At 38.9% G+C, this 21,733-nt stretch overlaps 1 protein-coding gene across 2 annotated transcripts; it reads right to left on the reverse strand.

Moving 5' to 3' along the window:
• Window positions 1-86: 86 nt before the first annotated feature.
• Window positions 87-21,654, reverse strand: LOC129113718 (transcriptional regulator ATRX-like). 2 transcript variants are annotated; one of them, XM_054626168.1, is made up of 35 exons: window positions 21,490-21,654; window positions 20,306-20,412; window positions 20,135-20,190; window positions 19,102-19,130; window positions 18,626-18,747; window positions 18,357-18,473; window positions 17,973-18,082; window positions 17,507-17,574; window positions 15,587-17,379; window positions 15,238-15,304; window positions 10,195-10,340; window positions 9,856-10,032; window positions 9,667-9,775; window positions 9,271-9,367; window positions 8,948-9,133; window positions 8,611-8,755; window positions 8,190-8,299; window positions 7,880-8,023; window positions 7,585-7,762; window positions 7,336-7,473; window positions 6,945-7,120; window positions 6,732-6,849; window positions 5,932-6,062; window positions 5,757-5,830; window positions 5,282-5,376; window positions 5,044-5,200; window positions 4,836-4,927; window positions 4,629-4,734; window positions 4,322-4,499; window positions 3,671-3,862; window positions 3,414-3,557; window positions 3,214-3,279; window positions 3,020-3,115; window positions 1,230-1,358; window positions 87-1,141 (listed from the first exon to the last, which is right to left on the reverse strand). In XM_054626168.1, exons 1-35 carry the CDS (start codon window positions 21,507-21,509, stop codon window positions 1,049-1,051), a joined length of 5,766 nt encoding a protein of 1,921 aa, XP_054482143.1. In that variant the 5' UTR covers window positions 21,510-21,654; the 3' UTR covers window positions 87-1,048. The 2 variants fall into 2 exon arrangements, with proteins under 2 accessions (XP_054482143.1, XP_054482142.1); XM_054626167.1 differs by having other exon boundaries at window positions 20,306-20,415.
• Between the last annotated feature and the right edge of the window lie 79 nt (window positions 21,655-21,733).

Consider the following 21,733-nt stretch of genomic DNA (forward strand, 5'->3'; position numbering starts at 1 on the left):
GTCCTTTTTTTCATGTTTGTGTACAGTTTTGAACGCACTGCTTCCCTTTGCACTATTGTCGGGTGAAGTGGAGCTTGAGGGAAACCTTGAAGGGTTTACATCTCTGCAGCTGGCTTGCTCGCATTAATTAACAAAAACTTACAGGCATGGAGTCTTCCTCTCCGGGGCACAACTCGGGCTGAACAGCTGCTCTGTTTCTACTAGCAATCAACGGAAGGAGACTTGGCTTTATGTCATAAATGTAAATTGTAAATAGAATTTTTCTTTGATAAAATGCATCGAAGCACATTACTTTAAATCTAACTGATGATTCAAATGAAAAGCTACACACAATCACAACATTTGAGCTACATATGCATTGAATATGATTTCAGAGGAAGATATTCTTGAAAAGAGAAGAATTTGTTTTCCTCACAAAAAGTTTCTAATTCATTGTCCTGCACAATTCCATCAGGACTCTTTCACAACTGAAAGTTGTTTTTTTTTGTATACAGATTTAATCACAATTAACCCTAGTCCTCTTATACCAGATTAAAAAACATCTTTGCTAACTCTGTCATGGCCTGTGGCTGGCTGACAAACAAGATTAACAAAATAAAAAAATAACCGGTTTTCTGTTATTTTGTTAATTTATTAGATAATTGTAAGAACTGGTAACAGACACATAAAATGTCAAACTATTCCGTAGAAAAAAACAGTTACAGTAAAATTATTTTAAGGCATACACAGCAAACCTACTGTGTGTAAAGGGATTACACAAAGTATTTTTGGTACAAAGCAGCTAACTCCACAGTTTTTTGCAAACTCGTTATAAAAAGACACGTGTACAACTTAATCAATGTGTAAGTTAAAGTGCTCAAAGTGTTACAAAACAAATCTGTCTTTGTATCTGAACTCTATTTTTGAAATTACGATACTTAAAATCCCAAAGACTGGAAATATGATTATAAAACATCTGATAATGTGTTGCTGTTTTAATTGATTGATTGATTGATTCACTCTAGAACCATAGTGGAAAAACATACATTCGATTCGCTGATTTCTTTTTTCAAGTCTGTCCAGGCTGGATCACAGTGCTCACGGTCGTCTGCATCGCTTGCTTCCTTCGACTGTTCAGTATGGCCTGAATGCTGAGTGTGAGCTGGGGAGGGATATGATTGAAACATGAGAATGACTGTTTGTACTTACATGTCCACACATTCACACACCCACATGTAAAAATGACTTACCGTTTGTTGCCGTGCAAGAATGTCTCGATAGAGGGCCTGTCTACGTCCCTGCTCGTTCTCATCAAACACTTTCCAAGTCTCAGCTTTGGCCATAACCTCGGCCTCAGGCAGCTGAGGATACTGTTGCCTCTACAAAATAAATAAATGGTTAGTTAGGATAAGATAAGATATACATTAGTATCCCACAGGGGACATAATATATTTGGCAGCAATGCTACACACAGCTTCACATCTACCTAAATTACACAAACACACACAGGGTATAAAATATATTCCGAACAGATCTTGACTGTAACATAAGGTTAATATTGTGAGCCATTTGAATCATCTGATAACTGCAAAGTAATGCATTTAATCAACTCCACAGAAAAAGAAAAAAAATTCTCATACAATTTACTGATACAATATTTCATTCAGCTTATCATGCCAATCAGCAGAAGACCATAACTCTAATAACTAATGTATCCTACTCAAGGCTTTACCAAAAAGTCTGACAACCTTCTCTGTCTTATTGTCATAATCAGTTTTTCATATCAACACCTTGAATTAACTTATGACACCACATCAAAATTCAAATCTCCATCAGATCTGTAATTTTGTTCAATCCATATAGGCAACATTTTCTCCCATGATCAGGACATTGCAATTTTATATAAGAAGGCTGCCATCATTATGTGAACATACACACCATAGTTGAAATCATTAACCCTACCAACCTTCCACCAATCTTGTTTATCAGCAATAAACGAAGACAAGTACTAACCAATAAGAGGCAGAGAAGGGCGGGTCTTCGTGGAATGCAGGTAGGGGGGAAAAAAATCAATGAAACTACTAGAAAACAACAGGCCGCAACCGCTAATGACTGTGAGAGAGCTAATTAGCCATGCAGCAGAAAGGGCAACATTAACCAAAAGCTCTTGCAAAGTTACTGCTAGTGTGCCATTGGTTAAGGTGCCAATGGTGGCATGCATGCATGCATGCATGCATAGGGTTGCCTACCACTGTTAGAGTATTAATGTATGGAGTTTTGTGTTAGTATTTGTGATGAGCTAATTTGGGAAAATGGTTTGCATATATATATATATGAAATCAAGGATATGTTATCAAATTGTAGCAACAATTTAAAAGCTGGAATTTATTTTCTTAAAAAGTGAAAAATGATTTATAAATTATCCAAATAGTTGCATTTGTTTTCAGTCTACTGACTAGTGAGTCGATTAACCTTGGGAGGTGTTCAAATGTATTGCCTGAGCACTAAACAGCATTGCAAAGAAAAGCCAGCCGTGTATTGTCCTTTGTCAGCTCCTCACCATTTGCCACAGACATGTATGAAACCTCCTCCAACTTAGATTGAAAGGCGGAGAAGATCCTGTCATTGCTCTGACCAGACTGCTTTATTTTGCTTTCCATGCAAGCATGTAATGCTAATCCATATTCATAATAATGGTCTCTGAAACTATGTAACTAAGAATCTTTTTTCAAATTAGAAGTTCCAGGTTTCTTTAACAAAAAAGATTTCTTCCACTGCTGAATGCAAATTAAATAAACCGGCTTCTGCAGCCTATACGAAGCTATAAATCAACTCCTATTCAGATGTCACCGTGATGTGGTATGATAATTAACTTCTGAAAATAATAATAATAAATGTATGATTAAGAACAAAAAACATTCTAGGTGTCAGACATGACCTTAATATCCTTTTGTAAGTTGTCTTCATTACTGCAAAAAATCTAAATGAATAATTAAATCTTCCATTTACTACATTACCATGAAGCCTTAATGTCACTCACCAGTCGTAACATGTAGTCCTCGATAGTTTGAGAAGTCATCCTCTGCATTGACAGGAACGCCATTGATACATCTGCTCTGCTCTTGTTCAGCAATTGCTGCAAAGACATTTTCATATAATCCATGTATAAAAACACAAACATCACCAGCAGCAGTTCTAATAAAAGTTTTTAGAAAATGATATGTATGTGTATACCACTAGCTCTTCATTGGTCTTCGTATCCAAGAGGTTCTGGTTCAAGCTGGCTGGAGGGTTTGAAGACTGAAAGACACATATTTAAATACAGTCAGCACATAGAGGTGTAATGTAAAACATTTTAAAGTCTAGTACATGCAGTTTCACTAGGCAGAGCCCTGCTCATTATAATTCGTGCTTTGCAGTGAACAGCTCTTTACCTCGGCCTCGTACTCGGCCCAGGCGTCTTTGCGTTCTGCCTCACTGAGCTCCTCCTCTTGTTTATGGTCCAACAGAGATTCATGCTCATGGAAAGACACTATCTGGTCTTTGCATGTCTCTAATAGCTGTACCAGGACCTTATCCTGAGAAACAGACACAAAAAGTCATTCAATACTGCAAATTCCTCATGTTCGCCTCCGTCAGACAGCCGTCTAAGATATTTACATGGCATCAAAGAACCTGAAAATAAAGTCACCTTCGGCAACACAGGGGTGGTTCTTTTGCTTTTCTTAGAGTTTGGGTCGTCCAGCAGGTCTGGCTCAAATATGTAAAGTTCAGTCAGTTCAAAAAAGGTGAAGTGCCTCTCAATCTGCTGCTGATCCACGACTCGATAGGACAAAGACTGCTTGGTCACCTGACGATCATAGATCTTCTCCTCCATGGTGCCCTGGAGATGAAAATGATCGCAGTACTGAAAGGTTTAAAAGGTCCAGAAAAAATACAGCAGCTCCAGGAGATCCATGACCATTACACTATATTTTTTACTAATAGCAAAGATTGGGGGAAGGACAGGACTAAATTAACATTAATTTATGTAGCAGAATAGAAAGAGTTTCTCCTATTCAAATAATCGTTTAAGAACCCTCAAGTTTTTCTGATACATACACATTCATACATTATATTGAAGCTCAAAAAGCTTCCCATTTTGTCCCCAAAACACCTAATGCAACCATAAAATTCTGTTCAACTGGTTATTTTCGGGAAATGGACAATAGCTGTATTCATGGCAAAATTTATAAAAACTGAAATAAATAAATAAATAAATAATCAACTATTCCTGGCACTGTACAAGCAGTGCACTTCAAACGCTAAAGAGACAGATATTGATGAAGAACGGTGAGCTCACCTGAGCCAAGAAGCGGTAAACAAACACAGGTTTCAGTTGACCGAAGCGGTACACTCTGTAAATGCTCTGTATGTCATATGAGGGATTCCATGAGGCATCGAAGATGATGACCCTGTTGGCTGCAACCAGGTTGATGCCAAGTGAGCCAGCTCTCGTTGAGATGAGAAATAATCGCCCGCTAAAATAAAGAACAATCAAATACAATCAGAAGAGAAACTTTGTCATGAGACTTTGAAATATTCTGTCCGGATCTTATTTCAGTCTAATCAATAAAGAAAGATTGAAATAAAAGTCAGTTAATCTGTACCGAACATTGGAGACATTATTGAACTGGTCTGCCCATTTCTTCCTTGACATGGCATTGGTGGAGCCATCAAGACGATAGTAATCAATGTTTTTGATCCAGCTGCCCGCTGTCAGAACAATAAAGCAGAAAAATCAGAAGTGAAGCAACATCAAGGAGAATATTTCCTAAATGAGTTAATCAATATTTTGTTTGCTATAAACAGAATACCTTTGAATGACGATGGGTGTCTTGCATGGTGAGAAGCCTTAAGGAAATCCTCAATCAGGTTTAAGGAGATCAATGACTGACTAAACACAAGCCTAAAAATGCAAAGAAATGTATTTTCTTTAGATGTAAGGACGAGCCAGTGTCTTGACAGAGCGCTTTAATTCCTTTCTGTGTTTGGATTTGCTTTAGATTAGAAAAAGAAACATACACTTTATCTTCCAAGTCTTCAGCCATTCTGAGGATCTCAAACAAGAGCACCATCTTCCCTGAGTGCTCCATGATTTTGGCGTCCTCTTCAGACAGCAGGTTCTTGAACCAGCCCTCATCCTGACTCTGAGACCTTGAGCTGACCGTTGCTTTCTCTCCTACAGAGGACACAGGACGAACTATTTTAGTGTGTTTAACCTCAGGGTTGGACTCTTAGTGAGAAATGGGAGTTTTAATACCTTCCACTGCTGCAGCGCCTGTGGACACACCAACAATAACCGCTGCACTGTCGTCACTGGTATGAGCTGCTTTTCCTTCGTTCTCTCTCAGTCCACTACATCGGGCAGAGAAAGTGAATAAAGAGTTTATAAATAAAATATATGTCGTAAAATTAGGTTGAGAACTGCAGTTCAAGTGAATAAAAGAGGCTCCAGGAAGTTATTTTTCTTCCTTCAGTATGTTGTTCCAAAGTTGACACATTGTCTGACACCAATCTACACAACATCTTATTTTAAAAGGTTTTGCGTATTTAAAATTACAGGAATACATGATTCAACTAACTGAACATGGCTTTCATAAAAGGTCACAAAGTGTGTAAGCTATTTTTTATAAACCACTAGATGTGCAGAAGATTTAATGTTAAACAAATGAGGTGATAATAATTTGTTAAAGCAGAGTGTGACTATCATATATTAAACACATATTAAGTCTTACCTTGCAGCCCTAGTGGTTTCTTCACGTCTCCACAGAGCTGCCGCTTTAATTTTGTTCTTCTTTTCAAAATATCCCTGTTATAAAAATCCAGTTAAGTTTTGATTAAAACAAAAAACACTCAACATGGACTAATAGTAAATCAACGAGCGTAAAACCATGTGGTGAGTTTTTAAACCTTTTTTTCTTTGCTGATGTAGTTGAGCTGAAGGCACCAGGGATGAGTCCAAATTCTGCTGAGCACCTGAAAGTCCTTGAACAGGTTTGCTCCAGTTCTCATCTTAGCTGTGTTAGCGTTGGAGCCCATACCTGGAAAAAACAAACATGTATACACTTCAGATGGTCCAACATCTGTGAAACCCCAAATTTGAGTGAAATGTCTGCATTTTTAAGGGTAAAAGACTATTACTGATGTTTATTTCCTTTTCTCATCAGTTGATGATGATCATATCTCAGCCTATTTTCTATGTAAAGATTTAGTGGAGCAATGTCTCCCTGAGCAGAGAATGCAGTCACTCTCCCTCTTTTGTGTTGGCTTTGATAACGTAGCTTCGCCGGCTTTTCATGCTTTTTAGTGCATGTAATCGTGTCCCGCTGACTAGCTCATAGCCTCCTCCCTGCACTGCTCTCATACGGTGGTTTAAATTGATAATCCCATCCTGACTAACTTTGCTGTCAAGGAAGCTTCACGCGCCCACTCTCAGTTCCCCCTCAGGTAAACACTGTTGTCAGCAGTCTTAGCACTGTTGGCAGCAAGTTGCCGGCTCATCCGACTCCATGTTGAGAGCCATGCACCTTAAAGGCTCAACTAGAGCCATGGAAAAATGAATAAATACCATATAATGACGGCTCTCTTGATCAATTAATGTATAGATACTTTAGGGACAAAATTGTCGGGTCATAGGAAAGAAAAGAAAACTTATACTTAAAATCAGCACATCTACATTTCTAAGTAAGAATGTGAAGACAGATTCTCACCGGTGACGTGGTCGAGGTAGTAGCGGTACAACTTGTACTGATGTGGAGAAATCCTCACTGCCAGCACATACTCGTGTTTGGGAGGCAGAAACTGAGTCAACTCGGAGTAATCTCTTCTCTAGGAAAAAGATGGACACAGTTGTGAGAGCTGAAATATAAAAAACAAACTGTATGTGTACAACTTCAGTGTGCTACTCGCAGAATTGTTTTTACCTGCACACATCCAACCAACATTGCATGAAGTACATGTGCTCGTTTCTTCATGATTCGGACGTCTCTTGATGTGGAGTCAGCACACTGGCCGTTCTGTATGGGGTTGATAAAGCGGTTTCTGAATTCACCCAGCGAGCCCAGTAGATTCCTCTTGATGAAATTGACCATGCAGTGGTCTGTGGGAACAAAATAAGATGTATCAATATTAAGGGTGTAAATATTTTCATATCTAATGATTCGATTTTTGATTCTTGGGGTAACGATTCAACACCAAATCAATTCAATCAATGCTTTTATAAAAGAGCAAATATATATGTATATATTCTACATCCTTTCAAGCAAAGAGTGATCTCATGGTAATATTAAATATGACGTAGAGGTTTAGACTTACACTCATTCAGGTTGTTTTGTAGTGGTGTGCCAGTTAGCACCACTCTCCGCTGGGTCTTGATGGCATTCATAGATTTGGAGATATTGGATCTTTCATTCTTCAGGATGTGTCCCTCGTCACAAACCACAAAGTCTGGACCTGAACAAATAAAGAACACAGGAGAGAAAACAGATCGAAACCGTTTCAATGAGCAAAGCAATGACACACAAAACATTTGAATTATATTATGCCATGAAACAGTTACAATACCTGGATTCACCAGTATGCTCTTCAACTCTTTCTTGCCCTCCTCATCCTTGATTTTCTGGGCTTGTGACAGGATGCGGAACATCTCATACCCCATTATCATAACACCTCCGTCTCTATGCCACCTCTGAAGAGCCCTGATTCGTTCTGGAGGGTGCTTTATTGTAGCCAGTTCTGTGACCTGAAACATATTTGTGAGTCTGAACATTAACCACCAAGTGGCAAAAAGCATTTGAGGCACAAAAGCATTTTCTTGCCCAGAAAGAAGCAAGTATTGCCCATTTGTGATTTTTCATACTTTTACTTGATCCTTTTTCATGTTGCTTTGCCATTTCTTGAACTCGCTGACCCAGTTGAGGATAGTGTTCAGCGGACATACGACCAGGGCCGTTTTGAATTTCAGGTTCTCTGACAGCAGCACAGTGTGGAGGAAAGTTACCACCTATAAAATAGAAAAGATAAGCATATGAAGCGTATGAATCATAATTCATTTCAGGGTTTCCTTTGTGACTAGCAATATCTAAAATGACTATAAAATGTTTGGTGAATTCATTTGTTTTACATCAATTAAAGCAAATGAGAATATTAAAAAGTGGATATGTCTTCACCTGCAGAGTCTTTCCCAGGCCCATGCAGTGTGCCAATATACAGCCTGTTCCAGGAGCAGAGTTGGCCTTTTTCACAGACTCACAACAACTGTCCCAAATAAACTGGACACCTTTTAGAGAATGAAGAGAACAGGGCAAGTTAAGTTTTGTCTAAACACAGAAATGGGACCCAACTGTGAAATATTATGCAGATGATAGATAGCAATACTAATCAGAATTAATAGCTTAAGTTTTACACCCATTACAGACCAAACAGTGTCTCAAAATTTTACCATTGAAGGCAGACCGGTTCAGTTTCTGGGATTTTTATGCATTCAGACTCAACTGTAACAACTAATGCTGTTATTGCCTTCAACATGCCTGTGAATAAAAGTAAAGCAATGGCCTCCTCAGTGTGATTGAAAAGACGGCACAAACTAACCGTCCACCTGGTGAGGCTTCAGTTTCGTCACCAGGTTCCTGTGCACCTGAACAACAGGCTCCTTTGTCTCTTCATCCTGATCCAGGATCAGCTTGGTGGTGATGGGGCACACCACTTGAGACAGCTCATCCTCTATCACAATAATCTGGAAAACAAAGTCAGAACGTTCTCTGTATTGTCATTTCCTTAGAAAGCCCTGATCATGGTCATTTCTCAACAGGGATATAGGATCTAATGATCAAGTCCTGCTGCAGACATGTTAGATTACTTTAAACATCCATTGGTCGTGGACACAGTGAGGTTCAATGGTCCTTTCGACCTGCTGTTTGTGCAGTACCTCTCTCCTGTCCTCCATCTGTTGCTCCCTGCTTGCCAGACGTTTGCATCTCTCCTGCTCCTCTCTGAGGGCTTCCTGGGTCTCAGCACGGAGATTGTCATCATCAATGATTCTGCGGATCTTTTTTCTTCCTTTAGGGGTGCCTTTACCGTCGCTGTTCTCCTCATCTGCATCCTCTTTATCACTCTGCTCAAATGCACAAAGATCCACCAAGTGATACGACCATTAGACAACAGAGCCAACTCCTGAGTTTCAGTATCAGTAGATGAACAGCTACAGATTAAAAAAATAATAAACCACTTGGTTACGACATCAGACACTACCTTTTCACTGTTGGAGTCAGACAACCAAATGCAGGGCACTGGTGTCTTCTGCTCGTCACTACTGGGTGCCTCCTTCACTTTACGGGATACTCTGGAGCTAAAATAAGAGAGAGAATAAAACATTTAAATAAACCAAGTACATATCACACATACTAAAGTGTGTGTGTGTGTGTGTGTGTGTGTGTGGCGGACAATTAATTTGGTTTCTCATTCCGCAATCGAAAGTTAAATAGTCAAAGTCCAAAGAAAGTCTGTCAGTGTAATATCGGCAGACTTTAGACAGATATTGCAGCATAACAGACAACACTGAGTCAATATGCTGACTTCGTCCCCCTACCTTACTATGGCTATTGTTACTGTTTTTGATATTATCGACTGCAGCTGAAATTTATGTACCTTTTAGGTCCGTTTCCACCGTCCTCATCCTCGGACTGACTCAGCTCCTCGCACATCCCAAGATCCTCCAGCTCTGACTCGTTTCTGTCACCATCACTTTCACTATCAGCTTGACAGATATTGAAATCAGACATTAAATTAAAGTTAAGGTTAAGACAGCTCAGTTTCTAATGTTAGAAGTGTCCTTACAGCTCAGGTGTTCGCTGCTGGCTCTTTGCTTGGTCTCCGGCGTTGCTACTACACCCTCGGCCCTGGCCTTGTCAGTTGGCGTTCTTTCATCTAAGCTCAGTTTGTGGCGGAGAAGATGGTGCCTGGAGTTGGGCCCATCTGACTTGGTGTCAGATGAGTCTGAAGTCAATTCTTCTTCTGCAGCACAGATATATTGTATTATTTCAAATTTTCCCAACTAGCCACATCTTTGGTTAACAAATTCTACAGTAGAATAAAAAAAAAATTAACTGTGCATATTAAAGAAATGCACAAGTGGAAAGCTAGTTATGTGCTATTAAAAAAAAAAAAAATACTTACCATTTTCATCCGTTTCATTATCTTTCTTTCCTGGTTTGACCTTCTCATCCTCCGATTCATCCTCCTGCGTCTCCTCATCCGAAGAGATATCATCGCCCGAGGAGTAGTTGGCTTTGATTTGGGCCAATAGCATTTTCTTAGCGATTCTTTTAAAAGTAGAAAAGAAGGAAAAGGTACCTGAAGTTCATTTCGTGATCAGTTACATCTTCTGCAGCTGGATATTGTTACACTTAAAGGCAAAATCACATTCAAGCAATATTACAGTTGGACTTAAAGTGTTGGTTATGTGCCAATAGTCCTTCAGCTGAGAAATTAATTATAAATCTAATCAGATTTCTTTAATAAGTCACATTAGTTCAATCCACATTATTTGTCAATAAAAGCCTTGAACTGATGTGCCAATTCATAGCTTTGCTAGTCAACTCTCAGACCAATTAAAGTGAACTGCCACAACACTGGAAGACTTACATTTTAAAGATTGGCAGGAAAAAAAAGAAAAATGATACAGAGACGTTTTTAAGAGTAAGAATTTATTACAACAAGTATCCTTCACAGAAAAAAACCCGCAAAGACAAACGAAATCTCCTTTGGGGAAAGGGGAGGGATCATTTTATTTCCTCCAATGTCCGCTTGCTCGAGTCTGAAACAGTCACAACTCGGTTTTTTTTGTTGTGAAAATAAAAGTGACATGGATCTCTTGTTCATCCAATCGTGACTCTCGCAGTTAAAGGCTTTTTAAACACAAACTGAGAGCTGACTGGAAGGTAACATGCTCCTCTGCTGCTGCCAGACCATTATTGTTGTAATAAAAACAGAGAAAAACATGTGGGACACAAACACTGAATTTCTAACAAAGTCTATACATAAATATTTACTCAGAATGTAACTAATTACAACTGTTCTCAACTCCTTTTTACTCCAGTGGAAAGTAAAGTTTAAAAAATGAGGAAATAATGCACATAATCTGATACAGTTCATGTTTTCTAAATGTAAAAAGTGTATGGTTTTAATACCATATTGTGTTTTCAACACTCATTAGTACATTCAATTCATTACCCTCTTTAACCCCTTCTACATCTACCTGTGTTCAACACACATTTCCCAACATGGAGCTGATATGTAATTACACATGATAACAGAGTCAAACAGCTTACATGTGTCTTGCCCAAGTTCATCGACTCTGGTCAATTTCTCACCAAGCAACCTGCATTACACGCTCAGGTCTCATCCGTATCTCTAGGTGTGGTTGTCAATGCAAGTCACTGGAGATAGGACATCTGCCACTGTCACGGTTGTTAAATCAAATGTCCAGTGAGAGTTTATAGTAAAAGACACATTGCAGCGTAGCAATGCCAGCCGACAGCAGCGTTAACAGGCCAGAGCCTTGGATCTCGTACGACATGCTTCAACTGGGAAATAGGACCAAACAGAAAAACACTGAAGGAAATGAACATACCGCCACACATGAATTTGGCATTATCGCCATTGGTAATCGCATGCTGTGTGGGTTTTTTATGTAATAACACAGTACTTTTTAGGTTTTAGCCCACTAACAATGAACAATGTAAACTTTACATTTCTGCTGACCATTTTTTTAATGATAAAGTTATGCTATCACTTCAGCTGAAGACAGACTTTTGAAAAAACATAAACAAAAATAAACGGGTTCGTGCCAATAGGAGGCTACAATATCCATGATTTAAGTGATTGTTGCCTAACAGCACTGCATTCACTGCGGTGCTGTCAGAAAATCCGACCTGGAAAAGAACATGAGAAACAAACATGGATGTCATTAAAAGGCACAATGTTAATTTGGGCGCTTTTTACATTATAGTTGTTGTTTCACAGCCCACTCTCGATTCTCAGATATACAACGTTCCCATTGACATTGGAATGCACTGACACGGAAGGCTTTTTAACGCAAATTGTTTTTATCTGCTTTACTGGAGAAAAACAGCTGGTTCACCTGTCAAGCAGGGCTTAAGTGTCAGCGAGTTTAAATACAGTACAAATTCATTATTCAGTTTTAGAAGCTACAGCATCCTTTAGAAAATGGTCAGCAGTAATGTATATTCTGTGTATAGAAAGTGGGGTAAAACATACAAAAACACTTGGGCGGGTATTTACTGAACGGTTTCAATAAATACAGTTGAACTATAGAAAAGATTAACAGCAGCTCCACCATCAAAGCCCAAATATTTAGAACTGGTCAGTGAGATAAATGGGAAAACAGCACCTTTGTCTCATGTTTACAACTTTTACTTGAGACCCTCGACAGACAATGAAGCCAGTGATACACAGAATGTGTCATAAGCATGCACTGAAATATTTCAGTGGTAAAATTGAGAACTTAAAGCATCACGAGTGTCATCACAAGGACTGTGAATTATATTTTATTAACCAAGACATTGCCTTTGGAAAAAGATTTTCAAATGTCACTCCTCAGAGCTTTGGGCATTGACAACTTTTTCCTTGATGTTACCCATTCTTTCCAATTACAGCTACTTACTGGGCACATATCACATGCACATACACAACTGAGGCTTTCCCAGGCCAACTAAACCACACATGAATGGCAAAAATAGTTTTTCATTTCATTTCGACACTAATCGCCACATGGAAATAAAAGAAAGTTTTTTCTGAATGCATGTGATTATAGATATATTTTATGTTTTTACGCCTGCATCTTTTGTAACGTCATGCGTGGGGAAGAGCATATCTTGGACAGAGTATGTCACATGACCTTCACTTTTGGCGCCAAAACCTCCACACAAACCCTGTGCTGTCCCTCAGGGCTTGGCCTTGAGCAGCAATAACAACATTTCATCCACCTCCATTGTACTGGGGGAGTGTGAGAAATCTCAAATATCTCAAACCTCAGCAGATTAAACAAAGACTGTGTGCCTGGCTAGATACTACTAGAGGTAAAAAGTAGCGGGAAGAAAATGTTTGTAATTTGACAGAGCCAATCCTTTAAGAGAATCTCTGTGAAAGCAGCACTGTCAGAGAAACAAAACGACACTATATCTGAAATCTACAAATATGAACTCTTCTTAGGAAAAGACAAAAATCTCCAGTCCTCTTTTAGCACTACTATAGCATATTTCACATATGTAAAAGTACATGTTCCAAAGCTCCAACAGCACTTTGATAACTGCATTTAAAATATTCTAACAATAAAAGATATGGACAAAACCTAAAGTCAGTGCTGCATACGTTTGTAAAGTGAGTAGTAGCAGCAATATGATAATACCAATAAATACCACTGATCGACAGGAAAGCTGAGTCAAAATATTCAGAAAGGAACTCATTTCATCTGGTCATTGAGATAATTTGGGGAAACAGTACTTGGTTCTCATGTTTGTAACTTTTACAATGAAGCCAGTGATACACCGGATGTGTCAGATGTATACAATAAACAATTTTAAAAATAAAAGATGTCTTGACTCCAGAGCTAGTAGCTCGCAAATGAAAGTTTCAAAAGAAGAGGGACAATATACCAGGAGTTTTTTTATCAAAACAAATTCTATCATTCATCATGGTACCCATGTGTAAATACCAGAACCTTGATGTTGACGCCATAAATAAACAACTGCAAAGCACCATTTAACAAAGAAATAAGGAATGTCTATCGAAATGCACTTCAAATCATTTCAACTGCAACTGGCCGTTGACGTTGGTGCCTACCACGATTTGAGGATTATAAAACTTTAAATCAGTATAAAGAAAATGTAACAAATGTTGACGGTGTTTGGGTGAGACTTCAGGTGTTTATTACCAAAAACATTTTCTTTGCTTACAAATTTTCCAATTTTGTGTGGCAGTTGGAAAGTGAGAGAAGCCCTACAAAAAATCCTGAGATTTACAGATGTTCATGATACCGTCATTATCGTCTATTTTAAAACATAGTTATAAACCAGACTCTTAAATAATGTATCAACAATGTCATCAAACAACAACCAATCATGTAAAGGCAGCCGTAAGTAAAGCTCAAGTCATGTGTGGTAAAATAATAAAACTCAATATATTCTGTGGCCATTATTAAAAAACGAACAGGAAGGAGTTTGACTTTTGTGCCTAAAAGAACTCAAAAGCTGAATAACATAAAGCTAAGTTGCATTCATAGAGCCAAGTACATCGTATCAGATATCTTGACAAACAATACTTTTGCCATCTTATTATAATTAGGGCAAAATCAAATCATCACATAATAACTCAGCATGTAGGCTTAATTTTAAAAGCAAGGTGAAGCATAAAAGTTGTATACATGCTTTAAAGTTTTGGTTGAAAGAAATACTTCATCATTTTAAACTGTAAACGGAGAATCTGACAGGCATGTTTCAAACTCTGTACTTCACCTGTAAATAAGGATAAGGTAACAGTGCTCCTTAATGGAGGTTCTTTGTGCAAGTCATAAGAGGAAGTTCAAAACTTTCTACAAATGTTCAAATACCGTCATTGAAAACAGGTTGAGCAGTAAAGCAAAAGTTTGTTGTTCAAAATAATACTCAGTCCTCTTCAAGGGCAAAGTGGGTCAACTTCAAGGTTTCCCTTTTTTTTCAGCATATTACGTCAGGGAAATAATCACAAGTATCTTATAAGATCTAATATTAACAATAACTCTTTAAGTAAAATGCATCTCTAGCACTTACATGTATACTGTATTGCACACTAATTAAAACACAGACAAGCATTCTGTGCGTGTTCTGTATTAAGAAAATGAAAAGCCATACAATTTAGGTTATAAAAACAACACATAGACCATCAAACTATGTTGCTTATCATTCAAAAGTCTGTTCAAGGCAGATTCAGTCTCAGTGTATCATAATGTGGGCTATCTGCTTGACAGTTAACCACTAAGATGTGTATTTGATTGCTGGGCCTCTGCTGCAGCTACGTTTTGGTCTTGATTGATTAGAGCGCAACTGAGTCTTAATCACATGAGTGCTGGAAGATTTTGCCCATAGTTTGGGGTGTGAAGTTGCCTTTTTTCCACACCTAGGGTGTTTTACAAACTCTACATTCTGGCTTTTTGAACCATACCTATTTTCTGGATCTTCATCATCATCATCCTCTGCTGCCCACGAGGGCCCAGACTGCTCCTCATCTCCTACAAAGACAAAATATTAGAAAAATGAATTACTGGGTTGTTTGAGCAGAGTGATAACATCATGAACAAAGTGAAAGCTGCATTACAGTGACATGCAAAGAGACATTTTGACTCGTCACAGCATTAGCACGGAGCAATGATTTATAATAACAGTCCAGTAAATCCAGTGGGGAGTAGGAGCTAGCGTTAGCCATTTAGCTTTCCACCAGGCAATTTACTTATAAAATCCATTGGCAAAATATACTGTAGATCTAGATATATAATAACAAATATAAGACTCACCTGATGATTGGTGGAATGCTGCTGCCCCCAGTAAGGCCACTTCTTCAGTGATTGGCTTCATCTTCTGATCACTTCCTTCACTTCCAGAGTCGTCGTCGGCGTCATCATCATCATCTCCGCTTGACGAGGATGGCGACTCCATTGCTTTCTGATGAGATTTAGCCTTAGACTTCCCAGTCTGTAGCCTACCCTGCTTTCTAGCCACACCTTCATCTTCCCTTTTGACTAGGTGAGACTTCCCGATCGGCCTCAGCGTATTCAAGTGTTGTAGTTTCTTCTGTGAATCTCGATCATCACTAGAGGAATCTGTCCCACTTCCCCTTCGTGATTTTACTCTTCTGTTACTTGAGTCAGACTCAGGTGAGCGGTCCAACATCTTGCGTTTGCGGCGCATCTTCTCCGGTGACATCGGGGTGGTCTTAGTGAGCCAAAAGAGACACTTCTTGGCCACCTTTGTTGACGCTTTCCCACCATTCTCATCGCTCTGGGGTTCGTCAGAGCTTTGTGTTACGGCTGCTCGCTCGAGCAGAGCCGCAGGGACTTCATCTGAGTCAGAGTCGTCCCTTGCTCGGTTCACACTTTGTTCTTCATTTTTTTGGGCTGGTACTGAGCTGGAGGTTTCCTCGGGGTCAGAGTCACTGTCGCTGTCTGCTGCCGAATGAGACTCTTTGGACTTGACATCACTCGGTCGACGCAAAGGTGTTGTCTTCACGCGAGGGGAGCGTCTATTGCCTTGTTCCTCCTCTGGGTGTACAGATGCATTAGAGTTGTCATTACTCATCTTGCTTTCGGCTTTAGCGCCTACAGCACCTGTCTCTTCAGCGTCTGATACATCCTTTCCTTCTGACTTCTCATCGTTAACATGGATGTCCTTCTCTGGGGCATCAGAGGATGGCCCCTGTTCCATCGGTACAGGGGTAAGTTTTACTACTAGTTTTTTAGTCATGTTGACCCCGCTTTCAGAAGGTTTAAGGCCAATCTTTTGGGGCCTCTGTCTACCTACATGTGAATCTGAATCCATGGTTTTCCCAGGGCAGGCATGTGCAGTTCTCCCAACCGTGAAGCCTTTGGAGTCAGAATCATAACCTTCCAAATGTTCAGCTGCTAATTTCTGCAAGTCACTCAAGCACCTTTTATCAGGGATATCTGACGCTGTGTCTGCTGCTGTAACAGGTTTTGCATCATAGTCGTCACTAAAGAACTTTTCCCAACAGCTCATGACATCCAAGTCACTGAATTCTTCCTTCAGGCTATCCTCGAGTGCTGCAAGGGATTTTCTCAAGCCTTTAACTACCGACAAAAAAGAGTTAAGGTACAGTTTGCGAACAGCAGGTGCTTCTTTGTTTGTTGTCACAGTATGAATGAAATTGACAAATGTCCGGTTTAAGATGTTTGTTGAGTCCACTAAATGTTTGGCCTTTTTGGTAACATCCTTGGAAATCTGCAGTGTGTTATAGTTGAACATCACATTACCATCCATTCCAGTGTGATCCCATTTATCCAAAGGAATGTTTTGTGGCAAGTGGGGCAACATGGCGTAAAGTTCAGATTTCTCCGGCTCCACTCGGTTCTTCCTGCGCTGCTGATACCACAGATGCTCCATGTTCTCAAGCACGTTGTCACAGGCCATCACCAGGTCAAAAAGTGGCTCCGGGCTACACACATAGCAGTACCATTTGCTTTCCAAGATGCCAGACAGCTCCTTCCTTCCCAAATTTCTTAGAATACACTTCTTGCAGAAAGCGTTACTACAGAAGTCACAACAGATCAAGTTGCCTCCTTCGGCACACCATCTGCATGAGTGAAAAAGAAAGATAATAAAAACACTTGATATAAGTTTAGCCCAAAGAAAGATAGGGAAAATGTTTTTCTATATTATTATGTTATTTCAGTTAAAATATTAAATAGAACAAATCCTACCTGCATTGCTCATCCATGCCATCTCCATCCTTACTGATGTCATCACTTGAGTAATACTTGTAGCAAGACTGACAAAAACAAAACATTTAATGGAAGAGTTACAGACAGTTTGGACAAAAGTATATAAGAAACGTTTTTTTGTTTTTCAATTTCAATTTCTGCACAGTTTTAAAATTACATAACTATTTTGGTTACCCACCAGTGGGTTGGATAACCTTCCGAGATTTACTCGTCAAACATAATTTCGGACTCTTTATGTATAGTCGCAACTTAAGTGCAATCAGAATTGCAGAGTGAAAGCAAGGCTGATAAACATTGATGGCGTCATTATTCTACAGTCATTACAATGTGCGATCAACATTTACTTCATTATGATAAGTAAGAAAAAAAAAAAACTTGTCTGCTGCCACTTGACAGGTTACATACATTTAGGATTTGTTTCGGACATATAAATAATCAGACTCACCTTGCAAATAAGTACTTTCAGAACTGGATGTCGAAAGAAGGAATCTCTCTGGAAATGGTTAACTTGTCGGCCACATGCAGTGCAACTGACAATCTCCATGTGTTCAACTCCTATAAAAAGGACACCAATGACATTAGCAAAACATTGTTATAATAACATAAAAGCCAGAGTATCCATTGATCTCTCTCACATCAAGATAATGACCAAGCCATATTTAGACACAAAGTGAAGTCAATTTTAAGCTTGCCTCTGGATCTGTTTTCTGTGTCCCTTGTACACAAGCAAACAATGGACGAGTAACCCCAACAAGTGCCTTTCTTTTTTGTTTCAGTTATCATGAAGTGATGTGCAATGTTATGACCATATCAACCAGTAGTGACCGACCTCCACGTCTTCTCGAAAACTCTTTCCGCAGGACGCCTGATTTCCGGCTGCGAAACTCAGGACCCCTGAAGTCATCTCTTCCATTATCAACAGGTTCAGGCCTCACCAGTACAGTGCCTGTGTAAACAAAACATATCACCAAAGGAATCACAGATATTCCATCATTACCGAATGATGTATTTATTATTATTATTATTATTTGCACTGTAGAAAAGTTATGAGGCAGAGTAAATAAGGAAACTATAATAAGGAAAATAAGTAAGACCTACCTTTTGGTAATCTAGTGATGTCAAGGCGACCATTTGCACAAACTGGTAAATCCACATCCTCACTCGCATTTGAGTCCCCAGATTCATCCAGTCCGGAGTGCTTTATGACAACAGATGGTTTTCTGATACATCAGTGAAACAGAAGAAATGTTAGTCCCAACGTTAAGCAATAGTTCCCTCAGGTTTGCATTGTACTTTGACAGTAACAAAGGAGTCAGGGGGCTACAGATATTTTTCTAAGTATCAACAAAGTATAGGCTTATGGCAAACATGATTATCCTGATTAATTAAACAACTGTTTCACACTTTCACTTGGTTCGAGCACAAATGGCATGCCTACTAATTGCAATTTAATATATCTATTTTAGTTCAACATATAGTAATTTCAGCAATGAGCTGCATTAAATAATGGGACATTAAATCTGGACTGTTTTAATACAATATCTATGTAGGTTATATATGAAATAATGCCTCACCTTCTTGAGTATTTGGTATCCACCCCTCCCTACAAAGCAAAAGGCATTTTATTAGTTTAGTTTTCACTGTTCAATCAACGTCAATGGTGGTGTTTAAAATATCAAAGTAATGTCCCAAAGGGGGATGCTTATTCAGCAGCTAGTATTTGGTTTATGCAAAACAATTTAATTTGAGGAGACTATGAATGTCATAAATAAAGTGGTAGAAAAAAAACCCTCAATTTCCTAGAATACTGAATGAATGGGAAGTATGGAGAACTGTGTAATCCAAGGAGTTAAACCACTGCTTGGCGAGCAGAAACTACAGTGACAGATAGCTCATGAAGCAAACAGTTGGTTTTTAAGCAATGGGCTTAAACTTTAAAAGAAAACATTGCATTACATTCCATTCTTTTCATCTAAAACAAAAAGATATGGCTAAAATGTGAACATAATTAGAGGTAACAGCAGTGTATTTCTGTGGTTAGAAGCGCATAAATGGTGTCTCCACAACATCACTGCCATTTGGGCGTAGGACAGTCTTTGTAAAGCTGAGTTATTACAGCATTTTTTTTATAGCATAGGCAACGGAATGGACTGAAACTGTGTCAAGAAGAATTCAAGTGACAATCAAACTGCAATGTTATTTAAAATTCATGTTATCTATAAATGTATTTAAAAGAAAAAAAAAAAATCAACCAAAGGAACTGAAAACTTGTGCAAGGCATGAGCAAATAATGCATTGGGTAAAACCACTTACCAAGCTGTGTGATTTGTTTATGGAAAATAAGAAAATTACAATAGAAATATTTAATGTGAAGGACAAGAATAATTTGCTTTTCTGATAACATTTACTTCCTGTGTTATGAGCAGGGCCCAAACTGATTTTTTAAATAGCAAAACACACCTTTATATTCGTGTGGCAATGTATACATTTCTGAATGTTACCATATTTTGTGCTAGATCCATTTAAAGGTTAGTAGAACCATAGTGTCACCAACTATGTACAAAACTTGATGAGGTATATGACAAAACACCAAGAATGTTCAGTTACCACTGTCGCAGCATGACCTGCCAAGTTCCTCACAGAACAGCTCCTGTTTGTCAGACCTGTAATAAGAAGATAAGCTAAAATAGTTTACAAAGCATGTAAATATGCAGATGATATGAATATTAGGATTTTCAATCACTCATGATTAGATTCAAAGAAAAAAATAAAATGTACCATCTGCATCCCCTGAGCTCGATGTTCCATTGCTGTCCTCAACAGAAGAATGAGCCAAGTACTCGTGCAGTTTGTTAACCAATACATTCAGCTTGTTTGTAGTGGTGCTACTGTCAAGAAAAAAAAAAGAACATGGTCTTGGTAAACTTGTCAGTTAGAAGCGGCTAGCAGGTGCATCAAATGTTTGCTAAAAACCCGATGAATACTTTGTTAGCATTAGTTATATCGAGTGAATGGGGGTAAACAACTGTTTATCGTCCAAGATACTATTTAACATTAACTTAAATCCCATCCAACATTTACATCTCAACTTTTACAGTGCAATACTTACAGTAGTAGTGGATATTGAAAGAGACTACCATGTTTCATTAAGTATTACGTTTCAGCTTTCGAGAAAGAGTGATAAATGACACAAGCAATGTTGCTTTGGACCCACATTGCAGGAGACAACCTAAACTCTAAAGCGCTCAGAATCCCAGGTTATTAGGCATTATTGGGCATTTGTGTACATCACATGTTGCAGTGAAACATCACAACTCGTATTGTAAACCTGGGTAATGTGAGCTGTGGTACTTTGTTTACTTTTGATGGAAATGTACTAGACATCACCTTTTGAAATTACAGTAAAAAAAAAACTAAAAAAACCTGAATTCTGCAGTTTTAAAGATGCAACTTCTCAAAATTCAGGAAAAAGCACTGAATGAATCTGGTCTCCCTGAAACACCCAGTTACATCACGCAATTCAGATTCAACAGCACCACAAACTACAGCCCAAAAGATGGCATAGAAGGGAAGACAGTCTAACCTACATACAGATGTATTTCAGGACCGTTGTAGTAGACTGTATTCAGTATAGTTAGGTGTACCTAGCGACTGGGTGCTTAACGTTGTCATGTTAGGTTACGTTCATCTCACCCTGAGTAACCCAGCAGTGACGTTTAATGTAGCAATAGCTCGCTTTAACGTTTACGTCACCTCTAGGGCGTCAAGAACAACGTTCTTAAATCACCATGACGACCGTTTACGTGCTGTGTCAGAGGTTAGCAGTTGTGCTTACTTAGAATGACGTCATCTACGGTATGATTCTAGTTAGCTGTTAGCTGCTATAGCTAGCTAGCTGCTATGCTAGCTCGTTGTCATCCACCGTTCATTCAGATGACCGTATTTCAGTCGGCAGTGTTTACCTCAGCATCGCTGCAGACATACTGCGAAGCACGGGAACAACCGAAGTCGTTCAAGTCCTTATATTTTCATGATAGCAATATATTCAGGTAGAAACTTGGCGCTAGGTCTGCGCTCACGGTCCCATCAGTAGCAGAAGCACAACTATAGAGAGGCAGAATGATGACAACCAGTGGATGGTCCCTTTCTCTTCTTCTAGTGTTTCATAACGCTCCTGACCTTTAGTGCCAATCTGCTGCACATCAG

This window comes from Anoplopoma fimbria, chromosome 24, assembly GCF_027596085.1.
Source record: "Anoplopoma fimbria isolate UVic2021 breed Golden Eagle Sablefish chromosome 24, Afim_UVic_2022, whole genome shotgun sequence".
In the NCBI taxonomy this organism is placed as follows: Eukaryota; Metazoa; Chordata; class Actinopteri; order Perciformes; family Anoplopomatidae; genus Anoplopoma; species Anoplopoma fimbria.